The following is a 25,172-nucleotide window of genomic DNA, read 5'->3' as shown; positions in this document are numbered from 1 at the left end:
GACCATTGCCCCTGGCATCAGATGAGTGACTGAGCAGAGGGGACTTGGTCCCAAATATCTGAACACTTAATAGGTCAGAAAAGGGAGAAAATCCAGAGAGGGAAAAACCTAGTGAAAGCAAGGGAGGGAAACAGAAAATAAAGTTCCCAGACGATGGGAAGGAAAACTCTGTTCTGTTTGGTTTTCCGAGACAGGGTTTCTCTGTGTAGCCTTGGCTGTCGTGGACTCACTTTGTAGACCAGGCTAGCCTCGAACTCACAGCGATCCCCCTGCCTCTGCCTCCCGATGACCACTACTGCTGAGCAGCCCCAGACGGGTCCAGACGCCCATCATTACCTAATTAGCCAGGAGAGGAAATTTGGGGAAACCTGGCTGGTGTGGGTTCCCTCTCTGAAAGAGTTCTGCCTGACCAGGGAACAGAAAAATTGGACGGGACGCAGTAGAGAGGATTAAGAATCGGAGGGGGGGAAATGGGGGGAATGGGGGGGGCAAAGCTTGCTTGTGTGAGCTGGATCCACCTCCTTCCCGCGTCACTCTGGTAGGGCTTCCGGGCTAACCTCGCACCCCCGCCACCCCACCCCCGACTCCTCCTGCAACTTCGTCTGAGTCTGAGACGCCACAGGCGACAGGGGGGGGGCGCTTCCAGCTTGCCGAGCATCCTGGGACCTCAGTTCCTCCTCCTACAGGACCCCGACTCTCCCGCACCTCCCGAGGCCAATAGACGCACCCTCACACCCATCGGCCGCGCACAGCAATCCAGAGGTTCTGACAGCGGCTAGGGGCGTGGCCTCTCAGTCACGTGCGCAAGCCCGGCCAATAGGTGTGCACCGCGTCGTTAGCGGCCGAGCAGTGGGGTTTGGTCCGCAGGCGGCCGGGTCTGGGCCAGTAAGCGAGTGGGACCTGGGAACCAAAGGTAGCAGATCGCTGTGGCGCCTGCCCGGAGCAACACGTCGCCAGGACTGTGTCGCCGCCGCACCTGCCCCGCTCGGTGTTCTCTCCTCAGTCCCCGCCATGCAGCGCCAGGTCCAGCGGCTTCGCCAGGCGTTCCGGTCCGGCCGATCGAGACCGCTGCGTTTCCGACTGCAGCAGCTCGAGGCCCTGCGGAGGATGGTGCAGGAGCGAGAGAAAGACATCTTGGCAGCCATCGCAGCGGACCTGAGCAAGGCGAGCGTCCGTGGGGTGGTGGGAGGGGCCCGGTGCGCCCTCTTATTCCTGCCGCGTAGCAGGTTGTTTGGTTTTGTTTATCCAGCAGTAAAGAGGAAGCAGAGTGACTCAGGACTCTGGACTCTCTAGCCCTGCTCAGAGCCCAAAGGGTCGTATTTACACTCACACTGAAGTGTATGCTTTACCTGGCGCCCGCAGTTTCTCTTCTGCGAATGCTCTCTGTAGCCTTGCCAGTTTCTACTGCATTTACAGTCGCTTTCCTTACATAGTACAGTTAACTCTTGGGGTAGTCTGGGTGTCAGTAGTTTGTCCATTTGGTAGATTTTAGCTATTTCACTTCCTGTCATATTTCATAACTTTTTAATGTTTTTTTTTTGTTGTTGTTGGCAGTGTCGTTATTATTATTTTAAAATAACCTTCAACACTCTAGTTTTCCTTCATGACTTGGTGTATCACTAATCATACATATCCTTAAACTCTGGTACACTGACAATCACCCTGGGGGACCTGTTAAAATTCAGATCTTGATTCAGTCTGTCTGAGACAGTGTCTGAGATTTCTGATGAGGTCCCAGGTGAAGCAAGCTTTGAGGTATAACTGTATTCTCCTATACTCTCCAGTAATACTGTTCTTCCTTTCTATCTGTATTCCAGGCATAGTCAGACTTTTATTTTCAGATTTACAATCCTCCCTTCCCCAAAAAGTGGTAATAATAGTTCTAGTAGGAGCTACAAACCTTCCTTCGGAGTACTTTTGATAGAGGTCCCTGTGATGGTTCGTAAACAAGATGAGATAATGAATATCAAAACCCCATGAGTCATCCGTTCTTCAAGCGTCTGTGTATGTTTGCTCATACACAAATAACAGGGCTCCTGAAGAGATACAGTAAGTCCGGAATTTTAAACCCGGCTGCGAAACAGAACATATGCAGACAAAAAGGTGACTATGGTTCTAAACCAGTGCGTTAAGGATGAAGTATCAAGATACAGCTCAAAATCGAAGTTGCCATGGCGCCTGAATTGTGACTGAGGCAGGCTGTGATTCGTCAGGGAAGTATTGCTCAGAGAGGTCAGTTTAACCCTACTGTAAAAAGGTGTGTATCAGCAGTGAGGCATCTAGAGATGCTGACTGTGTTAGAGAGAGAGAGAGCCAGCGTGAGCATCCAAGTTGGAGAGAACTTGGAGGTTTTTTAAAAAAAAAAATCTGATGGCAAACTAGGGCGGGTCTGATAATGCCGCTTGTCACAGCAGGTGTAGTTGGTCTGAGCTCTGTGACACCCTAAGTCAGTGGTTCTCACCCTTCCTAATGCTGCTACCCTTAATGTAGTTCCTCATGTTGGGGTGACCCCCAACCATAAAAATTATTTGCATTGCTACTCCATAATTGTAATTTTGTTACTGTTGCAAATCATAATGTGAATACCTGATAAGCAGCATATCTGATATGGGGGCCCCATAGGGGTCTCGAGCCACAGATTGAGAACCATTCTCCTGAGCCAAGTGTATTGTACTCTTTGTGTATGACAAACTGATTATTTTTCCCCCAGAGTGAACTCAATGCATACAGTCATGAAGTCATCACCATCCTTGGGGAAATTGATTTTATGCTGGGGAATCTTCCTGAATTGACTTCCCCTAAACCAGCTAAGAAGAACCTGCTTACCATGTTGGATGATGCCTATGTTCAGGCAGAGCCTCTGGGAGTCGTACTGATTATCGGAGCTTGGAACTACCCTTTTGTACTTACCATGCAGCCGCTGGTGGGAGCCATCGCTGCAGGTCTGGTGCCAGCTGGGTCTTTAACTCCTTCCTAGAGGGTCATATTTTGTCATAGTGGTTGGAAGTTAAGGACAGCATCTAGTTAAATACATGTACTTGAGTGGTCTGCCTTGGTTGACACCAGCAGTTTATTGAGAATTCATATGTGTACTTGTATTTCTGAATACTGCTGAGAAGTTGAAGTTTTCCCTGGCCACTGGAGTACCTAGGGGATGGCTCTGTGAGAGTCAAAGGCACCTGAGTCAGCAGCCCCCAGATTTTAGAGTCAGGCATCCATAGTCTACTGTGGCACTGTGGCTTTAGTTGCTGGTTCTGCCTTTAGACAAACCATTTGGTTTCGTCTGACCAGCTTCTTTATTCAAATAAAGGTGTCGGGTGTAATGGTAGCTAACTATACGGCAAATCCCAACAGATTGATTTCTTGCTTTGGAAGCTGCAAGCCAGCAGCTTATGCTGGCATAGCCTGTTTGCTCAGTGGGTCTAGGGCAAAGAGGAAGTATCAAGGGCAGAACTGCAAAGAAAGAGAGAGAAATCTGGGGACGCGTGAGAGGCTGGCGGAGCCTGTTGTCAGTAACCCAGAGATGCCGAGAACTAACGGGTCCCTGCTTGGGATGGAAAACATGAAAAGAGAGAGGACATGAGCTGCGAGGTAGGACAGATTTGATAAGTGAAACTTAGTTTGTCCCCTACATGAGTGTCATTTTGGTAGTTACTAAAGTTACTTACTGGGTGATTTTTCTGCTATTTACTTCCTTAGGAAATGCCGCCATTGTTAAGCCTTCAGAACTAAGTGAGAACACTGCCAGGATCTTGGCTCAACTCCTCCCTCAGTATTTAGACCAGGTAAGAATGTCTTGACCATCCTCAACACATCTGCTTATGTGCAAAACACAGACTTGACCCTTCTGCCAGCGGATGTCACTGCTGGCTGGGGATTGGTGCAGCTTCTCTTAGTTACCAATCGTTGGGTCAATAAGGGAACCAACACAGGTTCTAAAATCATACTGTACAATGACCCAGTGGCTGTGCTTACGCAGTGTATTTGGGCTTGTGGCTTTATCTGTATTTCTTTCTAGTGTTTGGCACTTCAGAGGGCACCGTTTGGCACTTCAGAGGGCACCGTTTCAAATATCATTTAGTGAAGCAGTTAATGAGAAGCTAGCATGTATTTTGTCACCATCTTTTTTTTTTTTTTTTTTTTTAACAGAACATCATAGTGTACATGAGTACTGATGTTTTGGTTTTTTCCCCACCACTGCCGACCGAGTGCTTCTGCTTTTTAAAGGCATGTCTGTGGCCTGGAAGAAGGTAGCGTGCAGGCACTAAGACCATCGAAGGCTGACTAGCAAGAGTGGTACCCTAGCTTTTGGGTAGGGCATCAAATTCAGAAGTTCTTATGTTCTCTAGAGAGGAAGTTGGTTTCTTCATGACTGCTGGGTTCCACAGATAGTTTTGCAGGGGAGACTATTCATTCATTTAGCTTTCATCCAAAGGCAACTTTAAAACACTGGTTTGCGGCTGGAGAGATGGCTCAGTTGGTTAAGAGCGCCACCTGCTCTTCCAGAGGTCCTGAGTTCAATTCCCAGCAACCACATGGTGGCTCACAACTATCTAATGTAATCTGATACCCTCCTGCAGATAAAGCACTCATATGCAATAAATAAAATAAGTAAATCTTTTTTTTTTTTTTTTAAACGCTGGTTTGTTTTGTGTTTATTGATTTGTAATTTCCCTGAGACTGACTTTGGCTCTTAGTCCTTTTGTTCTCCTTATTGCTTTGTCACTGTTGTCGTAGCTCACAGAACGGTCTGCCTCTATAGCTTAGTTATCCAGTCGGGAAGGATGAAATGGACGATAGTGAGGTGTCATGGACTGAGTAGGACTTGGAACAGAAGATAGAGGACTTAGGGCTCGATTTGCTCCTTCAGTGGTTGACTTTCCAAACGAGGAGGCTGATAATGTGCCTGCTTCAGATAACTGGCGGATCAGTTTACCTACGGATTAAGGCTCATAAAAATTAAAACTTAAGGTACATTAGTCAGCTGAACTGTAAAATAATAAATAGTAAAATAATAAAAAATAAGAACTGATTAGCCTTCTAATGAGCAAGAGATCGAATGAGAACTGGAGGCTGACAAGGCAGCTCATCCATCTTACAGCGTAGACATGTTCATACGTCTCCTCATGTTTTCCTGGCTGTTGATCTCAGTGGTTACTTTTTTCCCCATGCTGTTATCACTCAAAGTGTTTTCTCTCAAAGTTAGCTACCTCAGTGTAGCATAGAGTATGCAATGGCTATTGTACAAATGTTGTGGGACTTTCCTCAGTGACAAGTTCAGAGATTGCATAGGGTTTAGCAGCTTGTCTGGAATCACAGATGCTCGTGAGCCTAGCTTCAGTCCAAGTGCCTCCACTACGATGCTCTGTGCCCTGTTCTTCAGCAGACATGGACTTACCTTGGGCTTGGCCAGCTTCACCTAGTGTTGTGTAGAGAGAGAGCGTTGGGATTGAGTCAGGCAACTGCAGGGCTGGAGATGCATCAGGAGGTGGAACGCTGGCCTGATGTGTACATGGCTCTGGGTTGGCTCCCCAGCACTGGGCAAAACAGAGCAAAACAGCAGCAGACATCCCTCACGATACCCTGCCCTCACCCTACATGTTCCCCATCGCACTAATTCCCTATCGTCTGTGCTTTCATTGCCAAGCTCATGGAGGAAATATTGGCCTCTCTGCCTTGTGTAGGTTGTTGGTTCCCGGACACCAGCAGATGCGTTGTCCTCCGTGTGTCCTCCATCACCTCCCTCATCTGTCCCTCTCAGGACATGATTTTGATCTTCTGCTTTTGCTGAGTGCTTCTTATTTGTGCTGAAAAAGCTGCTGACATGAGGCAGTGAGACTAGTTTGACAAAGCACGGATCTGTTTCTCTCTCTGAGGACCTGTATGCGGTCGTGAATGGCGGTGTTGCAGAAACCACAGAGCTCCTGAAGCAGCGGTTCGACCACATTCTCTATACAGGAAACACTGCAGTGGGAAAAATTGTCATGGAAGCTGCTTCCAAGCATCTGACCCCCGTGACCCTGGAACTTGGGGGTAAAAGCCCATGTTACATTGACAGGGACTGTGACCTGGACGTTGCTTGCAGGTGAGACTTTGTTCCCAGCAGGTAGACTTTTTGCTAAAAACATGTTTTCCTTTACGCTTGGCTCACGGCTTATGACTTCATGGTTCATGAGACTTCAGTGGTTGGTGTGTGTGCTCAGGGGTCACTGGAGCCCCTCAAACTGTACTGCTGGAGTAGGGAGCCACACAGAGCTCCCTCCTGCTAGCATGTTGTTTTCCTTAGGAAGTTTGAAAATATTCTTATGGATAAACCTGGCAAAATATTTTGCCCAGGGTTGTTGTTTTCTTCCCCTCCCGTGTTAGGGTAGAATCCGGAAGGTCTGTGCTTCGCATTAAGCTACACCCTGGCCTGTGGCAAGAAAGTCTAATGTTCCGCTGGCTGATGAAATAGATAACATAAAGAGTTGTCAGACGCTTTGTCACAGCAATGTGTAAAGTAACTAATACACTGGAAAATGTTAAAACATACGACAAAACAAATAACACTGAAAAGATGACTGAATTGTATACGTATTCTGTTTTCGGTTTTGTTTTTTTTTCTCGTCAGACGCATAACTTGGGGAAAGTACATGAATTGTGGCCAGACCTGTATTGCTCCTGACTACATCCTGTGCGAAGCCTCCCTCCAGGATCAAGTCGTACAGAAGGTTAAGGAAACGGTGAAGGTCTGTCTTCAGCTTTCTCATCCCACTGATTGCAGTGAGGCAGTCATAAAAGCCATAAATGTTGTGGTTTTAAGAGAAAGTTTCCAAATCGCTTGAAGAGAGCCCTTGGCATCATGACTCTCGCTGATGAAGGTTGTCATGTGTCTAGAGGGCCAGGTGGTTTAAAGGAAGGAAGTTAATGTCTACTTAAAGTGCACCCTGTGGAGCAGTGGTTCTCAGCCTTCCTAGTGCTGTGACCCTTTAATATAACTCCTCATGGTGTGGAGCCCCCCCCGCACACACCCTAAAAATATTTTTGTTGCTACTTCATAACTAAATTTGCTACTATTAGGAATCATAGTGTAAACATCTGATATATCGGATGTCTGATAGACCACCTCTGTGAAAGAGTCATGACCCACAGGTTGAGAAGCTGCTGCTGTAGAGGGTTATCTATATTTTAGGGTATATAAAGGAACTAATGAAGACTGTGCTCCGGTAACTAAGCTAAAGTTTGAAGGAGGTGTAGGGTTTTCATTGTTAGAGAGTGTCTGACAGGCATACTGGGTTCAGGTGGTACAGAGAGTCCTAGCCACCCTGCTGAGATGAACTTTTGTTAATTGAGCACCAGAAAGAATGGAGAGCACCAAAGAGTAATGTATGAAGAGGGAGTGAAAACTCTAGAACAGGAAGTATGGAGAGATAGGGTAGGTAAGAGTGGAATTAGTGGTGAGACTGGGGGTCCAGACAAGGAGAACATGAAAGCTATCTGGATCCGGGGAGTGTGAGTACAGGAGGGGGTCAAGGGAGTGTGAGTACAAGAGGGGGTCAAGGGAGTGTGAGTACAGGAGGGGTCAAGGGAGTGTGAGTACAGGAGGGGGGTCAAGGGAGTGTGAGTACAGGAGGGGGTCAAGGGAGTGTGAGTACAGGAGGGGGGTCAAGGGAGTGTGAGTACAGGAGGGGGTCAAGGGAGTGTGAGTACAGGAGGGGAGTCAAGGGAGTGTGAGTACAGGAGGGGGTCAAGGGAGTGTGAGTACAGGAGGGGGTCAAGGGAGTGTGAGTACAGGAAGGGGTCAAGGGACTGTGAGTACAGGAAGAGGTCAAGGGAGTGTGAGTACAGGAGGGGGTCAAGGGAGTGTGAGTACAGGAGGGGGGTCAAGGGAGTGTGAGTACAGGAGGGGGTCAAGGGAGTGTGAGTACAGGAGGGGTCAAGGGAGTGTGAGTACAGGAGGGGGTCAAGGGAGTGTGAGTACAGGAGGGGGGTCAAGGGAGTGTGAGTACAGGGGGGGGTCAAGGGAGTGTGAGTACAGGAGGGGGTCAAGGGAGTGTGAGTACAGGAGGGGGTCAAGGGAGTGTGAGTACAGGAGGGGAGTCAAGGGAGTGTGAGTACAGGAGGGGGTCAAGGGAGTGTGAGTACAGGAGGGGGTCAAGGGACTGTGAGTACAGGAAGAGGTCAAGGGAGTGTGAGTACAGGAGGGGTCAAGGGAGTGTGAGTACAGGAGGGGGTCAAGGGAGTGTGAGTACAGGAGGGGGTCAAGGGAGTGTGAGTACAGGAGGGGGGTCAAGGGAGTGTGAGTACAGGAGGGGGTCAAGGGAGTGTGAGTACAGGAGGGGGTCAAGGGAGTGTGAGTACAGGAGTGGGTCAAGGGAGTGTGAGTACAGGAGTGGGTCAAGGGAGTGTGAGTACAGGAGTGGGTCAAGGGAGTGTGAGTACAGGAGTGGGTCAAGGGAGTGTGAGTACAGGAGTGGGTCAAGGGAGTGTGAGTACAGGAAGGGGTCAAGGGACTGTGAGTACAGGAGCGGGTCAAGGTCCCCACTTGTTACTCTGTGGTTCAATGAGCCTGACAGCCTGGCTGTATTGTGGCCTTGGACTTGAACAAAATGTGCATTACATGTCAGTCGTTTTGAGTTTGTTTTATATGATAAATATTGGTCGTCCTTGTTGAGGATGTTTTCCTTAGTAATTTAGGAAGGCTGTGTCTTGATGCATTGAGTGCTTTGACTGGCATCAGTCTAGAGAAGACAGAATCAACAAAACAAACTTCTTTGGTAAAGACTAGATGAGCAGAAACAGTTAGGGTCCGAACACTGAAGAGTCTCTGCAGCAACTGCCCAGCTTACTTCTGGGAGAGAGCAGATGATGGGCAGACAAGTAGCCTCTTCCCTGACAGCTGGTCCACTCCCACCAGAAAGGGCTGTGAGGAGACCAGGAGATCTGTAGGAATCTGAAACTGGAAAAGTAAAGACAGAAGAGGTGTGTGTGTGTGTGTGTGTGTGTGTGTGTGTGCGCGCGCGCGCGCGTGCGACTGTCTTGAGTGTCTACCTTATTTGTTCATCATTGACTTGTGTAAAAGCTCACTGTTAGTGCTACTGTACTAGCAGTAAATTATTTAAGGAGGGGTGTGGGATTCAATGAGGAGATACACCAGGTCTGTTTTTAGACACCAGCAGATTTTGAACTTATTGAAGAAATGGAAGTATGGGTTTTGTCACAATTAAGTAACACCTGTTATTTTTAATAGGACTTTTATGGAGAAAATGTAAAAGAGTCTCCTGATTATGAAAGGATCATCAATCTTCGTCACTTTAAGAGGCTACAAAGTTTGCTTGAAGGACAGAAAATAGCCTTTGGTGGGGAGACTGATGAGGCTACACGCTACATAGGTAAAGGAAATTGGCTTTTCCTGTGGCATTTTTACTACTATTTACTGATCCTCTGTCCTACATAAACTGTACATGTTGCTTTTCACTGTACTTTTTTAAAATAATGTATGTACACACCTTTAAGAGTATCTTGTTACTCTCATTTTCTTGTATTTTCATATATATTACTTGTCATGAGAAGCAGAAGGGGATTTTACGTAATAATCTGCATTCGTGGATGAGAAAGTAGCTCATAATCCCACAGTGGAATAACAGCAAGCACTTCCGGAGTTGAGGCTTTGATCTGCTGTGCTTGACCTTTGCTGATCACATTCCTTGTGTATTTGCTTTTTGCCATGAATATGTATTACTTTGAATTTCTTCTTATGTGGAACCTAAGGCCCCATACATGCTAGGCAAGTACTCTACCCCTGAGCTGTGTCCCTGGCCCTCTTTACACTGAATTTAATTTGCTTATCTTAATTTTTCATTCTGTGATATAGGTACCATAGTCTCCTATTTTTCCATTGCTGTGATATAGCACCACAGCTAAAAGCAGCCCGAGGAGAAGAGGGTTTATTTCACCTTCTGACTCTGGGCTCACAGTCCATCACTGAGGGAAGACAGAGCAGGCACCCAAGGCAGGAACCTGGAGCAGGTACCCGAGACAGGAACCTGGAGCAGGTACCCGAGACAGGAACCTGGAGCAGGGACTGAGGCAGGGGCTGTGAAGAAGGGCTGCTGGCTGGCTCCTCATGGCGTGCTCAGCCTGCCTTCTGCTCCTCATGGCGTGCTCAGCCTGCCTTCTGCTCCTCATGGCGTGCTCAGCCTGCCTTCTGCTCCTCATGGTGTGCTCAGCCTGCTTTCCTACACAACCTGGGCCCATCTGCTGGGGCTTGGCACCAGCCAGAGTAATCTGGGCCCTCCCACACCAATCATTAGCCAAGAAAGTGCTCCATAGGCTTGCCTACAGGTCAGCCTGGGAGGGACATCTCAGGTAGCAGCTCCCTTTTCTTAAATGACTCTACTTTGGGTTAAATGTAAATAACACAATAAGTAAGTAATAAAATGAACACTATTAACCACACACACACTCTCTTTCTCTTCCTCTTTGTCTCTCTATTTATCAAGCCATAACCTTTCCCGCCTGGTTCATCCCGTGATCTCATATTAATATCAGCATTACAATATAAGATGTTCCAACTTTATTTTATTTTTTATTTATTTAATTTTATTTTTATGTCCATTAATGTTTTGTCTGCATGTATGTCTGTGTGAGGGTGTCAGATCTTGGAGTTACAGACAGTTGTGAGCCACCATGTGGTTGCTGGGAATTGAACTCAGGTCCTTTGGAAGAGCAGTCAGTGCTCTTAACCACTGAGCCATCTCTCCAGCACCAAGATGTTCCAACTTTTAAACGTCCCATGGTTTTTAAAAATTCAAACACTTTACATTCATTCTCATTAGATATCCAGAGTTTCTCTGAAACTCCAAAGTGTTTCTGAAATAGCAAAAATTTCCCCAGAATACCCAAGGTCTCATAACTGTGGATTGCTATAAAATCAAAATAAGTTACATACTTTCTGCTCCAGGAAGGAAGAACCAGGCACAGTTACAATCAAGTCAAAGCAAAACCAAAGTCCCACAGTGTGAAGCTCAGGGTCAGACTTCTGGGACTCACGCACAATCTTCAGGGCTCCAGAGGCCGTAGACAGCCCCACTTCTCCAGCTCTGACTTCTGGGACTCACGCACAATCTTCAGGGCTCCAGAGGCCGTAGACAGCCCCACTTCTCCAGCTCTGCCATGCACAGCACAACTCGGCCTGTCTCATAGGATCAGGCCGGTCCATCCACAGCCGCTGCTGTGCTTGCCTGCCATCCCATAGTACTGGCATCTCCAAAATGCTGGGGCCTCTGCTGCAACGGGGCTGCACCTTCACCTGAAGACTCTACTGGCCTCTCTTTAGAGACTCTGGCCCTGCCATATGGAGCCAAGCCTCAGCTTTTCTTCGTGACCCCTTTAATCCTGGAGCTTCCACTGAACTGAGCTTGCACTTGCACCACTGCCTCTCAAGGTTCCAAGCCTCAGCTGCTCTCCATGGGCCTGTCATGGCTTCAGATCCTTACTACCTGGGAGTCTCTTACACATTACCAAGTTCAGCGGCCAGCACAAGGGACAGCCTTGGCCACCTTTAGAAGCGTTTCCTAGAAGATTTCACCTCACTGATGTTGGGTCTCTTCTTAGTCATAGCTGGTTCTTCAGCCCCAACTCACCAGAAGCACAGAATTTCATTCACTATATGGAATGGCCTTGCTGTTTATTCTCTGTAAGGGACTGTCAAAACTTGTCTCTGGAACCTCTCTAGCCAGGCAGGCCTCCATCCTCTGCTCTGCTCTCAGAATTGTCTTCCAAGTTCACTGTTAGCTAATTAAGCTTTGAGCGTTCAGTGGCTTTTCCAGCCCAAACTCCTTCCACAGTTCTCCAAAAACAGACCTCTCAGTCTGTCATTGCAATATCCTCAGATCCTGGAACTAATTTTATCTTAGTTACATTTCTGTTGCTGAGATAAAACATCACCATAAGCAAGTTGAAGAGGAAAGAGTTTATTTCTTTTATTACTCTTGGGTCATCCTCCATTACTGAGGGAAGGGAAGGCAGGAGCCTGGACACAGGAACTTAAGCAGAGGCCATGAAGGACCCCTGCTCACTGGCTTGCTCCTCATGGCTTAAACATCCTGGGATGACCTGCCCAAAGTCATCTTGTGTGCTCTGCCCCACTGTGTACTGTCCTGTTCTCAGATAACTCAAGGTGACACAAAAGCTAACTAGCATTCATGGCACACATGTGGAAGTCAGGGACCTGAGGGAGACAGTTCTCTCCTTCCATGTAGGCTCCAGGCATGTAAGTCAAATAGTTAGGCTCAGTGGTGAGGCCCTTTACCCGTTGAACTATGTTATCAGTTCTTTGATTTTTAAATAAAAATTTCCCAAAATACCACATAAGATGGTGGAAGAAATGCAAGCACATTTGGTGAGCAGAGAAGCTAACCCCAGATTAATTTAATTATCCTTTCTTATTGGCTGCTTTAAAAAGTTTCAAAAAGTATACATATAATAAGAAACTCACAGAGATTCTCCTGGGTTGGATGGGTGAATGGTTGTTAATACCATAAAAAACAAAACGTTTTTCATCTTGATGACCTTTCCATCCCCTAGGTGGCATGTGGCCCACTTCTAGGTCAATCAATGACAAAAGGAGGAACTGTTGAGATTAGCTTGGTCTAAATTAGGACTTCTCCCTGAGCGCAACAGAAGATTCAGAAAGCAGACAGGGTGCGGAGGAGGTTTCTGTGAATCAAAGCTAAGTCTGCCATATTGTCAGCAGACAAGCCAGTAGGATTGGTCCACAGGGCTCCCAGTGGGTGGTTGACCTAGTGAAATAAAGAGAGAATGAGAGTTTTGCTCTTGTTGTCTTCAACGTGACCGTTGATGTTATTTTATTTATTTGTTTGTTTATTTTTTATTTTATTTTTTAGCCCCGACCATACTTACTGATGTTGATCCTAATTCCAAGGTGATGCAAGAAGAGATTTTTGGACCAATTCTTCCAATAGTGTCTGTGAAAAATGTCGATGACGCCATAGACTTCATAAATGACCGTGAAAAGCCCCTGGCGCTCTACATATTTTCTCGTAACAACAAGGTAAGCTTTCTAGAGAATAACTCACTCTTAAGAATCAGATTTCCCTCTTGCTATAAAACATAGATGGCTTATTTGTATACCAGAGTTGACTGAGTGACTGTGCTCCTAGCTTGCTGTCTTAGGTGGTGAAGCCTTGGGTTATCACTGGACCCTTTCCCTTACTCCCCAGGCTTAGAGCTGAGTACAGAGGGGTGAATGCCACAAGCTTTTGAATAACAAACACCTCCTGAATAACTACAGAGCTTAGGTGTACCAGCATGGAGTGCTTTTTGTGATGTGGATCACCACTCAGGAGAGGGCTGGGGAAGTCAAAGTCCTGGCAGCATCATAGAAGTGAGACCTTGGGCTTCCGGTTGCCAAAGGAGGGCAGCACTGTCTCACCCGGCAAGTAGCTCTGCCTCTTCCCATGTGGCCTGTCACTCATGTCACTAAGTGATAGGCTGCTCTCAGCAGATGGTGCTTCCACGTGGACTGGTAGGTCCAGGATCCTTCTAGGAAAATGGAAAAAGAGAAAGGGGAAGAAGGGACCAGTTGGTGTGAGGAGCTCGCTGGCAGGTGCCACGCGCAGTCTCTCATGGCACGGTGCTGTAGTGACGACGTGGTAGCTTCAGGAGCTGGCAGTGCTGGTGACGTGATGGCTGCAGGTACTTGAAATAAGTGTGCGGGGTTCAGAAAGGTACGCTAGCAGCGTGCAGCTGGGTGGAGAGCTCTTCCTCTGGTCACTAGGAAGTCCCATCTGAAAGCCACCATGAATTCTCAAGGCTTACTAGTATTTAAGTGAAATGGTGTTTAGTAGTTCAGTATCATTGAGGCTTTTTTTGATCTTAAGCCAACTAACTAGTCCTTCAAAAATACTGCAAGTCTAAAGGCTTGCACTTCATACCTGTTAATCATAATTTAGGTCAGGGATTGAGATATAGTGATTTTAATATACTATTTCTATTGCTCTTTGAGGAGTTCATGAATGCACGCACTGTATTCTGATCACGTTCATTCCCTAACTTCTTTGCGCACTTGCTCATCCACTGGAGTATGGTGGAGACACTAGGGTGCATACCTGTAAGGACTGGCTCTCCTCTCCCAGAAGCTGCCAAATTGTCCTATCCCTTGAGTCATGGTAGGGGCTCAGGAGTCCCTGCCCACTCCCTGCTGGAATATTGACTGGCCTGATCTTACCTGCTGAGCACAGCTGCTGTGAGATCAGAACAGTGTCTTTTCTGTCAGACTCTGACTTTGCTCCTCCATATCCCCTGCCTCTTACCATCTTTTCATTTTTTCCTTGATAATACTCAACCTCTGAGGGGAGGCGTATGATATAAATGTCTCATTTGAGTCTGAGCACGCTATAGACACTTAGTCTCTTGACTTTGGCCAGTTGAGAGTTTCTATGTTAACTGCTATCCACTGCACAAAGACACCTCTCTGATGAGGTCTGAGAAGTGTACCAGTCTATGGACATAGAAATGCAAATTTACAGGGTAGTTTGACACTGAGTCCACTTAGCAAAATACTAGTAGCAGGTTTATCATGAGGGCCAAGGAGCTCTGCAGGCAGGAACTCTTGATTTCAGTGCCAGGCGTGTTTTCTCCTGTGGAATGGGAAGTTAAATCCAAGTAGAAAGTGCTGTTACCCCATAAGATTCATGCCACTATTGCACCCACAGGCATAGCTTGCCAAACTGGTCGTTACTGTAGTTCACATGATTTACATCTGCATGAGACTCCCCAGGCACCCCACCCCAGCAGCCTGCAGAGCACATCCCAGTACTGTGAGAGCTTTAGCAGGGCAGATGCCTTCCAGTCAGCGTCAACTTGAGAGAAGTAATAATTTCTAAGCTGCCCCTGTTGGTGCTGTTTTGGAATATGATCTTGATGATGATCAAGTAAACAGGCCCGAAGGCTAGGGCCGCCCCGCTTTATCTACAGATCGATGTGCTGGCACCAAAAGCATTTAAGACTCAGGTTTTTGTTTGTTTGTTTTGTTTTGTTTTTTTAAGGCACTGTCTGTGTTTAAATGTATGCTCCTCCTGCTCCATCCTTTCAAGTACTGAGATGCAGGTATGACCTGCCTACCACCTAGCTTGATTGCAGAATTTTTTCAGAATTTGGAATATTTGCCTATAAATTATGAGTTATCTTAGAGATGGGACCCAAGTTTAAGCACAGGTTCCTTCTGTGTTTTGTGAGACAATAGACACATGACCTAAAGATAAATTTATACAATATTTTTAGTAATTTTTGGCATGAATCTTGTGTCTCCCCAAACTTAATTCACACCAGCACATAAAGCCAGTATACATGTCCTTAGAGCCTACAGTGAGTACAATCCACCCATGGGAGTGACAAGATGTTAGGACTGACCTGGGTGCCTCTGTCTGTTCCTCAGCTCATCAAACGGGTGATTGATGAAACGTCCAGTGGTGGAGTCACAGGCAATGATGTCATCATGCACTTCACTGTCAATTCTCTGCCCTTTGGAGGTGTGGGTAAGTATGGCCATCTTCCTTATAGTTCTGTTGCTCTGATGAGACACCGTGACCAGGACAACTTAAAAGAGCAAGCATTTGCTTTTGGAGGCTTGCTTACAGTTTCGGAGGGTGAGTCCATCATCGCTGTGGCAGCGAGCATGGAGGCAGACAGTCAGGCAGAGCTGGAGCAGTGGCTGAGAACTCACATCAGATCTGTAAGTTGCAGGCAAAGAGACTCAGACTCGACCTGGAGTGGGCTGCTGAACCCTCAAAGCCCACCCCCAGTGGTACACCTCCAAGAAGATCACACCCACTTCAGCAAGGCCACGCCCCCTAGTCCTCCCCCCAAATCATCACAGTGACCTTATTCTGAATAGAAATGTGCCAGGAGCATTTTCCTGGATTTCTTGTATAGGCTGTTAAAGTGGAGTGGTGTTTATTCTGCAGGTCCTGTGAACTTGGTCTCCTCTAAGAACCCTCCAGCCACCCAGCTCATAGTAATCTCCTGATTGCCTGCCCAATACCATTGTCCTCAGTAGCACGGACCACAGTTGTGGTTACTTTCTTCACTTGCTTACTTTTTTTTTTTTTTTTTAGGAGACTTAAGGACCAAGAATCAGGTTTCAAATTCATTAACAAAATCTCTCTTTTCAGATGAGGTACAGTGAGAGAAAGGTTAGAACACAAAATCTTTGGTGTTGTAGAGGAAGGTAATCAGTGCTGCCTGCCCTGGCTCTCCAAGCCTCTGTGGGGAGGGCAGCCTTTCCTTGTGTGTTGCTTTATCTGAGAAGCGTGAGAATCCTGTTCTCTAGAGGATGGGCAAAAGGCATTTTGTTCTTGGGGAAGCATTGGACACAGTCTGGTCCTTCCTAGCATGGGCGTGGTTTTAGCTGGCCCCTCTTCTGCCCGCCCTCAGGCTTGCTCTCTGATTTCATTGTCTTTCCAGTGAGTTAGTCTTGCTTTCTGAATGACTCTCTCCATCAAAACCCTGCTAAACTAGCTGTGGTTTGGCCACAGTCAACTGTCCCCTGCCTTCTAGTCAGCTTGCCTTCCATCATTGCGCCCTACATGCCATTGCTACTGGGTAGGACATTGCACACCTGCCAGTCTATTGCATGCATTGTGAATTATGTGAGTGTGGCTTCTGGGAAGGCAGACATTTTTACTAGCTTATTCATACCTAGTTGTATAACATTATTACCTTGTTTTGGGTTGCTCTCCGAGGACTGAGGGGACACAAGTGAGAAAAGCCATGGATAAATAAGGTCGCGTGGACTGATGGGAAAACTACACATACAGCATTTAGCAATTTACTAATCTGGGTTGGCATTTTAGCTGCCTCCTTTAGCAGCTGTGTGACCTTAGGCAGATCAACTGGTTCCGTAAACTCCTGTTTCCTGTCTGGAAACTGGGTTGGAGGTGCTGCTCCAGGGCTGTTGTGGGAATCCTCCTGAAGAACTCAGTGAAACTTTTAGCACACTTTGGGTACACAGGACAGCATGCCCCTAGAAGGCATGCAGCTCTGGGCACTGCTGATGGAAAGCGTCCGGGCTGAGAGGGTGGATGAGTGTGCTTGGAGCCAAGTTGGGAAAGGATTTCTGAGAAGAAAAGCAAAGGAGTGTCTCGACCCCACGCGGAGCACCCCCAGGCTTCCTCGGTCTGTGCTGGAATCAGAAGCCCCTATAGTGAAATTTGTTTTGTCTGTCCCATTTATTTCAGGTGCCAGTGGAATGGGAGCTTATCATGGAAAATACAGTTTTGATACCTTTTCTCACCATCGCCCCTGCTTACTGAAAGGGTTAAAGGGAGAAACTGCTAACAAGCTCAGGTACCCTCCCAACAGCGAGTCCAAGGTCAGCTGGGCCAAGTTCTTCCTGCTGAAACAGTTCAACAAAGGAAGGCTGGGGATGCTGTTGGTCATGGGCTTGGTTGTGGTGGCTGCTGTGATTTTCAAGGTGAGTCCACTCCCCCCCTGAGGCACCAGTGCCTGTGGCCCTTCCCCCGTCTGGGGGCTGCCGTAAGCCCTTCTGTCGGGACACTTCCTCGCCTCCTGAAGTCTGCCCGATGGCCAGCTCCCTGTGTTTGTAGGCACAGCTGTTCCCTTACTGTCTTAGCTGCCTTCCCGCTGCAGTATCCAAGTTCCGTAGCTCTGAACAAGGTGGAATGGCCTACAAAGTCAAAATTATTACAGCAGTTTACCAACTTTTTCAAGGGTCTAAAGCACTGTGGAGCATGCTGGAAGGATGCTGAACTGTCAGCCCTCTGCTCCTCAGGGTGCTGGTCCTCTCCTCAGTTTCAGTTTGTTCTTGAATGTGCGTAAAGGCATCATGGCGATAAGGAATGATGGAAAAAATAGGCAAGGGCTATAATTTTTATTTAGGTTTGCTTGTTTATTTATTTATCTAGGGTATAAATTTTCCTCCAAAGTGGAATGCTAGATAGTCTCTCTTGGGCCACAGGTCATCGTAGAGACGGAATTGCAAAGAGGCCTTTGTGGATGCCTCCTTCTCGGGGTGGTCTGCAGCTCTGGGGTGAAGGAGGGAATCTGTGGGAGTGAATGTCAAGACAGGGGAAGGGCAGCTAACCAAGGAGAGCCATGGCAGTGTCTGAAGGATGGACGTGGCCGAGAGGCAAGAAGCACACATTAGTGCCATGTTTATGTATCATGTATCTTGGTTAAAATGTGAAAAGTTCTTTATCTTACACTGTCACCAGTCTTGTGGGTTGGTAGTAACAGCTGCATTTGAAATCATTTGGGTTTTCTCAGAAATACCAAGCTCTGCCGAAGGGAGAGGCCCTGTTGGCTTCTCTGATAGCTCACAGGCTGCGCTGGCCCAGTAAACACTGATGATCAGACCTCAGCTGTCTGTTGAGAGTGAGGTAGGAGCTTCCTGCTTTCTTTCTGTGTATGAGGTGGGCCAGGTTGGGTTCTGTGTGGTTTTAGTTGTTTCTACAGCTGGAGGTTTAATGTCACTGACAGAAGGATGTTTAACTTACTTACGTATATTGGACCTTGGTCCAGCTAATCAGTGTTAAAATTTAATTTAGGCATCACTTAAAGGGGACAGGGACAGGCACTGGTAATCTGAGAGAAATGTATAGGAGTAACATCTAGGCTGGTCTGGTGCAGCCTGCATCCTGACTAAAAGCAAATGGCCACACGTGGAGCTGTATTGTTTTCTGGGTCAGCTCAGGAGGACATGCCTGGCAAATCCAATCATAGTCACCATTGAGATGTGTAACTTAATTTGAGAATAATTTTTTAAACTCTCAGAGTTGTTTCATTTTAATTAAATCTGAAACTCGACAGCTTAGGAATTCACAGCGGCAGTTCAGGGTTTTTCCTCTTTTGCACCTTTCTAAGGCTGGAGATTTGGTTGGAGGTAGGCTTGGGTCTCTGGTCAGTAGCCTCTTTCATTTGACGTTGGTCCTTAGCCTCATGTGCGTATTTTTGGTTGGGGTAGAATCTCTCAGCCTCGGAGGTGGTATGGAGGCCGGGCTGAGTTAGTACTTCCCAGGCTTGCCTTGTTCCCAGGAAGGCCCACCTGGCTGGCAGTGCACCACACGGCAGCTTTGAGTTCTGGAAAGGCTTTGGCAGACAGGTGATCCTTAGTTTAGCCAGGGTCTTTGGTGGAAATGAGAGCACACAGGCTTGATCCTTGGCTTGATTATTAGGACTTTTGGCCAAGCCTTTCCTGAGCTTTTACTTGGATCTTCCCTATAGAGTATGGAAGGGTTCGCCATTTCCCAGGTTAATTTCAACTCCTCTCATCTCATGACTGTTCAATACATTCATTTCTTTTTTAACCCTTGTGTACCACATGTGTCCCTGGTAACCACAGAGATCAGAAAAGGGTGTGAGATCTGTGGAACTGCAGTTACATGTAGTTGTGGGTGCTGGGAACTGAACCTTGGTCTTCAGGAAGAACAGCAAAAGCTTATCACTCTGGCCCGTGGTCAGGGTTTTAAAAGGTTGAGAAATATCAAAGTTGGTTCAAATTAAGAGATGCTACAGGCCGCCACACAGTTAATTATTTACACCATTTTCACCTGGCGGTTGCTGTGGCACTTCTCAGCTTGGGAGGCTGTGTTGTCTGCATTACGGCTCTTGAACTTTAGAAATAAACCCATCAGTTCTTATTTTTCATGCCAACACTTGCCTTCCTCCTACAGTGCCAGGATAATACATGTCTCTTCTGGTTCTCTTGGTTTTGGATAGTGTGCAGTCTACGCCCATGTATCTTGTTGTTATTATTGAGGAAAAGTACAATTCTTTATTTTCAGTTGAAAGTGCACTATGGTGATACATTCCTTTCCTATTATGAATTTAGAGTCTCTTTTTTTTTTTTTTTTTTTTTTTGGTTTTTCGAGACAGGGTTTCTCTGTGTAGCCTTGGCTGTCCTGGGCTCACTTTTAGAGTCTCTTAAAGAAAGAATTTGTGAGCACCTCAGTCCCGGGTGTGTGTTCTAAGGTGTGGGTGTGAGTGGGCTTTTTCATAGCAGAGTAACAAGAATCCTTTTTCCTTTCCTCAGAATCAACTGTAATGACTCCTCGAAGCCTCTACTGAATTATTCCTGTACTAAATGGTTAACAAACCAGTACTTTTAAAACTGTACCCAGTCCCGGAAATTCACAGATGTACTGCAATCAAACCTTAGTTGCTGCCACTAACCAGTAATGAAGCTCACTGCTTCAGCCAAATCCCAGCCTTTGTCAGCAGTGAGTGTCCTGTGCGGGGGCGGGGACCTGTCATGCTGAATCCCAGCTCCGTGCGCTGTCGCTTCTTCGCTCCAGTCCATAGCACTTCCCACTCCTGCATCAAAGGCTCCCAAGTGTCAGCACTGCCCAGGCTCACCAGCTGTCCTCTTGTCCGGAGAGGCGAGGTTAGGCCTTTCCAGCTCCTACTAGGGATTGAGGTACTAAAACTCGGCAAGTGGCTATGTCCGCCTCATCCTTTGTAACTTGAGACTGACCTTCAGGAGTTGCCTGTCAGCTTAAACATCCTCTCCTGTCTGGTGCGCTTCACCAGAAGCTTGCGTGTTTGCGACAGTCTGTTGTGACTGTCCACAGTGCCTTCGTGATCACTTTAACTACGCTGAGCCTCTTGCCAGAAAGCAGTGCTTTCTTTGTGGACACTGCTCCAAGCATCTTGTAGGCACAGCTGTTCCAGAGGCTCAGGCCAGAAGACTCCTAAGCCCAGGCGTTTGAGGCTAGCCTAAGCAACATGTGGGGACCCTCCCCCTTCTTCATAAGATCCCCTCGAAACCCTCAGATTGAATGTTTTATTTATATATATCTATATATCTTCAAGGACAAATCTTTTGCTTATTTTCATAGCACAGTGCAAGGAATTTTTACTTTTTAAAATCTTAGATCCCTTTCTGAATAAATTTAGCTTACAGATCTTTAAGCGTGGACCAGTTCCTGTAGTGGAAAGGGGGACACTAGGATCTGAGGCTTCAGAACTCATGGGACAGAGGTTGTTAGAAAATACTGTGAGCTGATGGGATACACTGAGGGATGAGATGGTGAGAAGAGCCTCCTGAGCATGTGCGCGTCATTCTCAGTCAGATCTGATGTGGCTGAGTGGGGAAGTGGAGCTCAGCTCCCTGCTGCCAGGGTCTGGCCAGGCCTGGAGCTCCAGACTGCAGAGCTCTCACTGCCTTCCTGGGATCCAGATTAACACTTGATCCGCTCGATGACAGTGTACATTGTTTATGAATGTATGATCATCTGTGCTGAATAGCCTGTTCCACCGCTGATATCAGAAGTGTATTGACCTATGACGTATCAAAAACAAATCATCCGCCTGTTTAGCAAATAGTTGCTTAAGTGGCAATTGTCACAGACAAATCATAAAATATTTTGCACAAAATTTCAGTGTAGAACTTGCATTTGTTAGTATATTAAATTATAAATTGTAACTTCTAGTTAGGCCAGAATACTTACACATTCTACTGATCTTCAAAATAAATATATTTCATAAATTATCATGCGTGTTAATTTCAACCTCAGGTGTGAATATATAATTCCTTGGGAGGATGGGCATGGTGGCACACGCCTTCAGTACCAGTACTCAGAAGGCAGAGGCAGGCGAATCACTGTGAGTTTGAGGCCAGCCTGGTCTACAAACCGATTCTAGGATAGCCAAGGCTACACAGAAACCCTGTCTCGAAAGCAAACAACAACAAAAAGTTTCTCTGTAAATCCATTTTTGTTTTTTTGTTTTTGTCTGTCTGTCTGTCTTTCTTTCAAGACAGGGTTTCTCTGTGTAGCCTTGGCTGTCCTGGACTCACTTTGTAGACCAGGCTGGCCTCAAACTCACAGCGATCCGCCTGCCTCCTCTAGTGCTTGCTTCAGAAAGGTACGCTAGCAGCGTGCAGCTGGGTGGAGAGCTCTTCCTCTGGTCACTAGGAAGTCCCATCTGAAAGCCACCATGAATTCTCAAGGCTTACTAGTATTTAAGTGAAATGGAATTTAGTAGTTCAGTATCATTGAGGCTTTTTTTGATCTTAAGCCAACTAACTAGTCCTTCAAAAATACTGCAAGTCTAAAGGCTTGCACTTCATACCTGTTAATCATATAATTTAGGTCAGGGAAATTTAATGGGTGGCAGTGGCACACAACTTTAATCCCAGCACTCGGGAGGCCGAGGCAGGTGGATCTCTGTGAGTTCGAGGCCAGTGTGGTCTATAGAATGAGTTCCAGGACAGCCAGGGATACACAGAGAAAACTTGTCTTTCAGTTCCTGGTTGTCAGGATGAAAGGCAAAACCACACTGGCGGGACTAGCTTTGCTTAGAATATTGGTCCAAAAAGATGGTGTCAGGACCATCTGCGTCATTTCCTCTGGAGTGCAGGTCTCTTAGGGCTGCTCATCCAGGTGCAGGCTAGTTTGAGCCCTTTTCTTTCGTATGACTTTAAGCACTGGGCCTGCCAGAGAGTGGCAGAATGAGACCACGTGACTCCTGAGCCTCCTGACATCCTCACACGGCCCATCCTTGGTTCTTTTCCCATTGAGGCCAGCACTGGGTAGCAGTGGGAGCACAGAGGGAGGTCAGTGATGCAGCACGTGAGGGCGTGCCTGGTGTCTTCCAGGACGCCTTGGTACCCTGGATGGCTGCCATATGGAGGCAGCTCAGGCCCTTGACACCACCTCGCTTTACTTACTTCCTGGGCTGGGTGTTCTCATCGCTTCTTCCCTGAAGAGACTATGGTAGAGTCAGGGCATGGTAAGCTTCCTGCCTTGCTTATAAAGGCCCCCTAAATTATTACCCTGCAAAGTCCTGTGTACCATGCAGCCCTGGCTGGCCTGAAACTCACTTATGTAGACCACCAGGCTGGTCTTGAACTCACAGAGATCCTCCTGCTTCTGACTCCTGAGTGTTGGGATTAAAGGAGTAGGCTGCTGAAGGGGTGTTTTCTTAATGTGTATAGTACAAAGTAACAGTTTCTGTTTTTGTAAGATATATATCATCCCTTTGTTGTGTGTGTGTGTGTGTGTTCGTGTTCCTCAGTTCCTGAGGTATGTTCCTCAGTTGCTTTCCACTTTATGTTTTGAGACCGTCACTCACTGAACCTAGAGATTACTAATTGTAGGGGTGGACGTGGACCAGTGAGCAGCCTGGACCTGTCCATTTCTGCCCTCAGAACACTGAGGTTACAAACATGCACCACATGTCTGCCTTTTACACTGATGCTTGAGATCTGAACTCATCTTAGCAAGCGTGTTACCTCCTGAACCATCTCTGTAGCCCCTTCCCTGTATTTTTTTTTTTTCCAGCGTCCACATAATGAAGGGAAACCTATGGGAGTTGTCTTTCTGGCTTATTTCTCTTAACATGATTTCCAGATCCATGCATTTTCCTGGAAATGACACTATTATCTCCTTTTTAATGGAATAAAACTGTTGTAGACAGTTTCTACATTTTCATTATCCTTTCTTCAATGTATGGTCACCTAGGATGCTTCTGTGATTTGGCTTCTATAAACATGGGTGTCTTAGTTTGAGTTACTAGTGCTGTGATGAAACAACAGGACCAAAAGCAAGTTGGGGAAAAAAAGGTTTATTTGGTTTACACTTCCACATTGTAGTCCACTATTGAAGGAAGTCAGGACAGGAACTCACACAGCAAGGACCTGGAGGCAGGAGCTGATGCAGAGGCCATGGAGAAGTGCTGCTTACTGGCTTGCTCTCCATGGCTTGCTCAGCCTGCTTTCTTATAGAACCCAGGACCACCAGCCCAGGCTGACACCACCCACAATGGGCTGGGTCCTCCCACATCAGTCACTAATTAAGAAAATGCCCTATAGCTGGAACGTATGAAAGCACTTCCCCAGTTGAGGTTCCCTCCTTTCAGATAACTGTAGTTTGTGTCAAGTTGGCATAAAACTATTGTCATGAAGTTTGTGCGCCCTGGGAGAAACTCAGTTCAATTATAATTAAAAATGTATTGATTAGCTGCTAGCAGGACAAGCAATCTTCAAGCCAAATTTGAGTTTGCCATGAAGGAGGGGTATGGGGAAGGACTTTTTTTTTTTTTTTTTTTTTTTTTTTTTTTTTTTTTTTTGGTTTTTTGAGACAGGGTTTCTCTGTGTAGCCTTGGCCATCCTGGACTCACTTTGTAGACCAGGCTGGCCTCGAACTCACAGCGATCTGCCTACCTCTGCCTCCCGAGTGCTGGGATTAAAGGCGTGCGCCACCACGCCCGGCTCGGGAAGGACTTTTAAAGGGGAAAACCACACAAAGACCTTCAATGTCTATGTTGTGTTCTGCCAAGTTAAGTGAATAAGGCAACTCAAAACAGTCTTTGGTTATCTGTGTAAGCAAGTTACAGGAGCAAAAAACAGCTAGTCACATCACAGCAAGTAGATCGCCATGGCTGTGCGTTTCTGGGAGGGATCACGGAGTCAGGGTTACTGGGAACTTATCTTCCAGGGACTGGAGTCAGACAACTGGCTGATGGGTACCAAGCTGGATGCCTAGAATAAAATGGAGCTTCTTTAGCCATAATACCATGCATCACAATAGGTATACATGCATCTCTATATGATGACATTAATTAATTCCTTTAGGTAGTGCCCTAGTTTCATTTATGTTGCTGTGATTAAAAAACGATACCTGGTTTAAGAAAACCAACCACAGTCAGATGTGGTAGTTGGAATGAAAGTGGCCCCCATAGGCTCATAGGGAGGGCATTACTAGGAAGAGTGGCATTGTTGGAGTAGGGGTGTCACTGGGGTGGGCTTTGGGGTTTCAGAAACTCCAGCCAGGTTCACTGTCTCGTTCTCTTTTCCTGCTGAGTGCCAAGTGTAGAACTCTCAGCTCCCTCTCCAGCACCATGACTGTCTGCATGCAGCCATACTGCCCGCCATGAACTGTAAGCCAGCCCCAGTTAAACGTTTTCCTTCGTAAGAGTTGCTGTGGTCATGGTGTCTCTTCCTGGCAATAGAACACTAACTAAGGCACTAGGTAAGAAAGGATTTATTTTAGCTCACAATCCAGGTCACAATGCTGGGGTGGGAGTCACCGTGGAAGGAGCTTGGAGCTTGGAGCATCTAGTCACATCCACTGTCTAAAGAGGAATAGACTCATACCTGCTCACGTTTTCTTCACAACCCTCTAACTAGGGAATTGTGCTGCCTGCTATAG

General features: G+C 46.8%; 1 protein-coding gene across 1 annotated transcript; it reads left to right on the top strand.

The window, feature by feature from the left end:
• The first annotated feature begins 835 nt into the window (after positions 1-835).
• Aldh3a2 (aldehyde dehydrogenase 3 family member A2) lies at positions 836-18,721 on the top strand. The gene is made up of 10 exons (XM_051167557.1): positions 836-1,164; positions 2,711-2,942; positions 3,700-3,785; positions 5,877-6,085; positions 6,611-6,728; positions 9,230-9,371; positions 12,888-13,054; positions 15,440-15,539; positions 17,241-17,476; positions 18,289-18,721. The coding sequence occupies exons 1-10, from the start codon at positions 1,012-1,014 to the stop codon at positions 18,367-18,369; spliced, it is 1,524 nt and encodes a 507-aa protein (XP_051023514.1). The 5' UTR covers positions 836-1,011; the 3' UTR covers positions 18,370-18,721.
• The last annotated feature ends 6,451 nt before the right edge of the window (positions 18,722-25,172 follow it).

The sequence above is a fragment of the Acomys russatus genome, chromosome 25 (genome assembly GCF_903995435.1).
Source record: "Acomys russatus chromosome 25, mAcoRus1.1, whole genome shotgun sequence".
Taxonomy (NCBI): Eukaryota; Metazoa; Chordata; class Mammalia; order Rodentia; family Muridae; genus Acomys; species Acomys russatus.
The sequence above is the reverse complement of the archived record's forward strand: the minus strand, read 5'-3'. Positions and strand labels throughout refer to the sequence as shown.

What these genes read in the sequence shown, in the direction of transcription:
- Aldh3a2 (XM_051167557.1), top strand. Translation starts at nt 1,012, where the DNA reads ATGCAGCGCCAGGTCCAGCGGCTTCGCCAGGCGTTCCGGTCCGGCCGA. An exon ending in TCGCAGCGGACCTGAGCAAG is followed by an intron (nt 1,165 to 2,710) that starts GCGAGCGTCCGT and finishes TTTTTCCCCCAG; the next exon opens with AGTGAACTCAATGCATACAG. An exon ending in TATTTTCTCGTAACAACAAG is followed by an intron (nt 13,055 to 15,439) that starts GTAAGCTTTCTA and finishes TCTGTTCCTCAG; the next exon opens with CTCATCAAACGGGTGATTGA.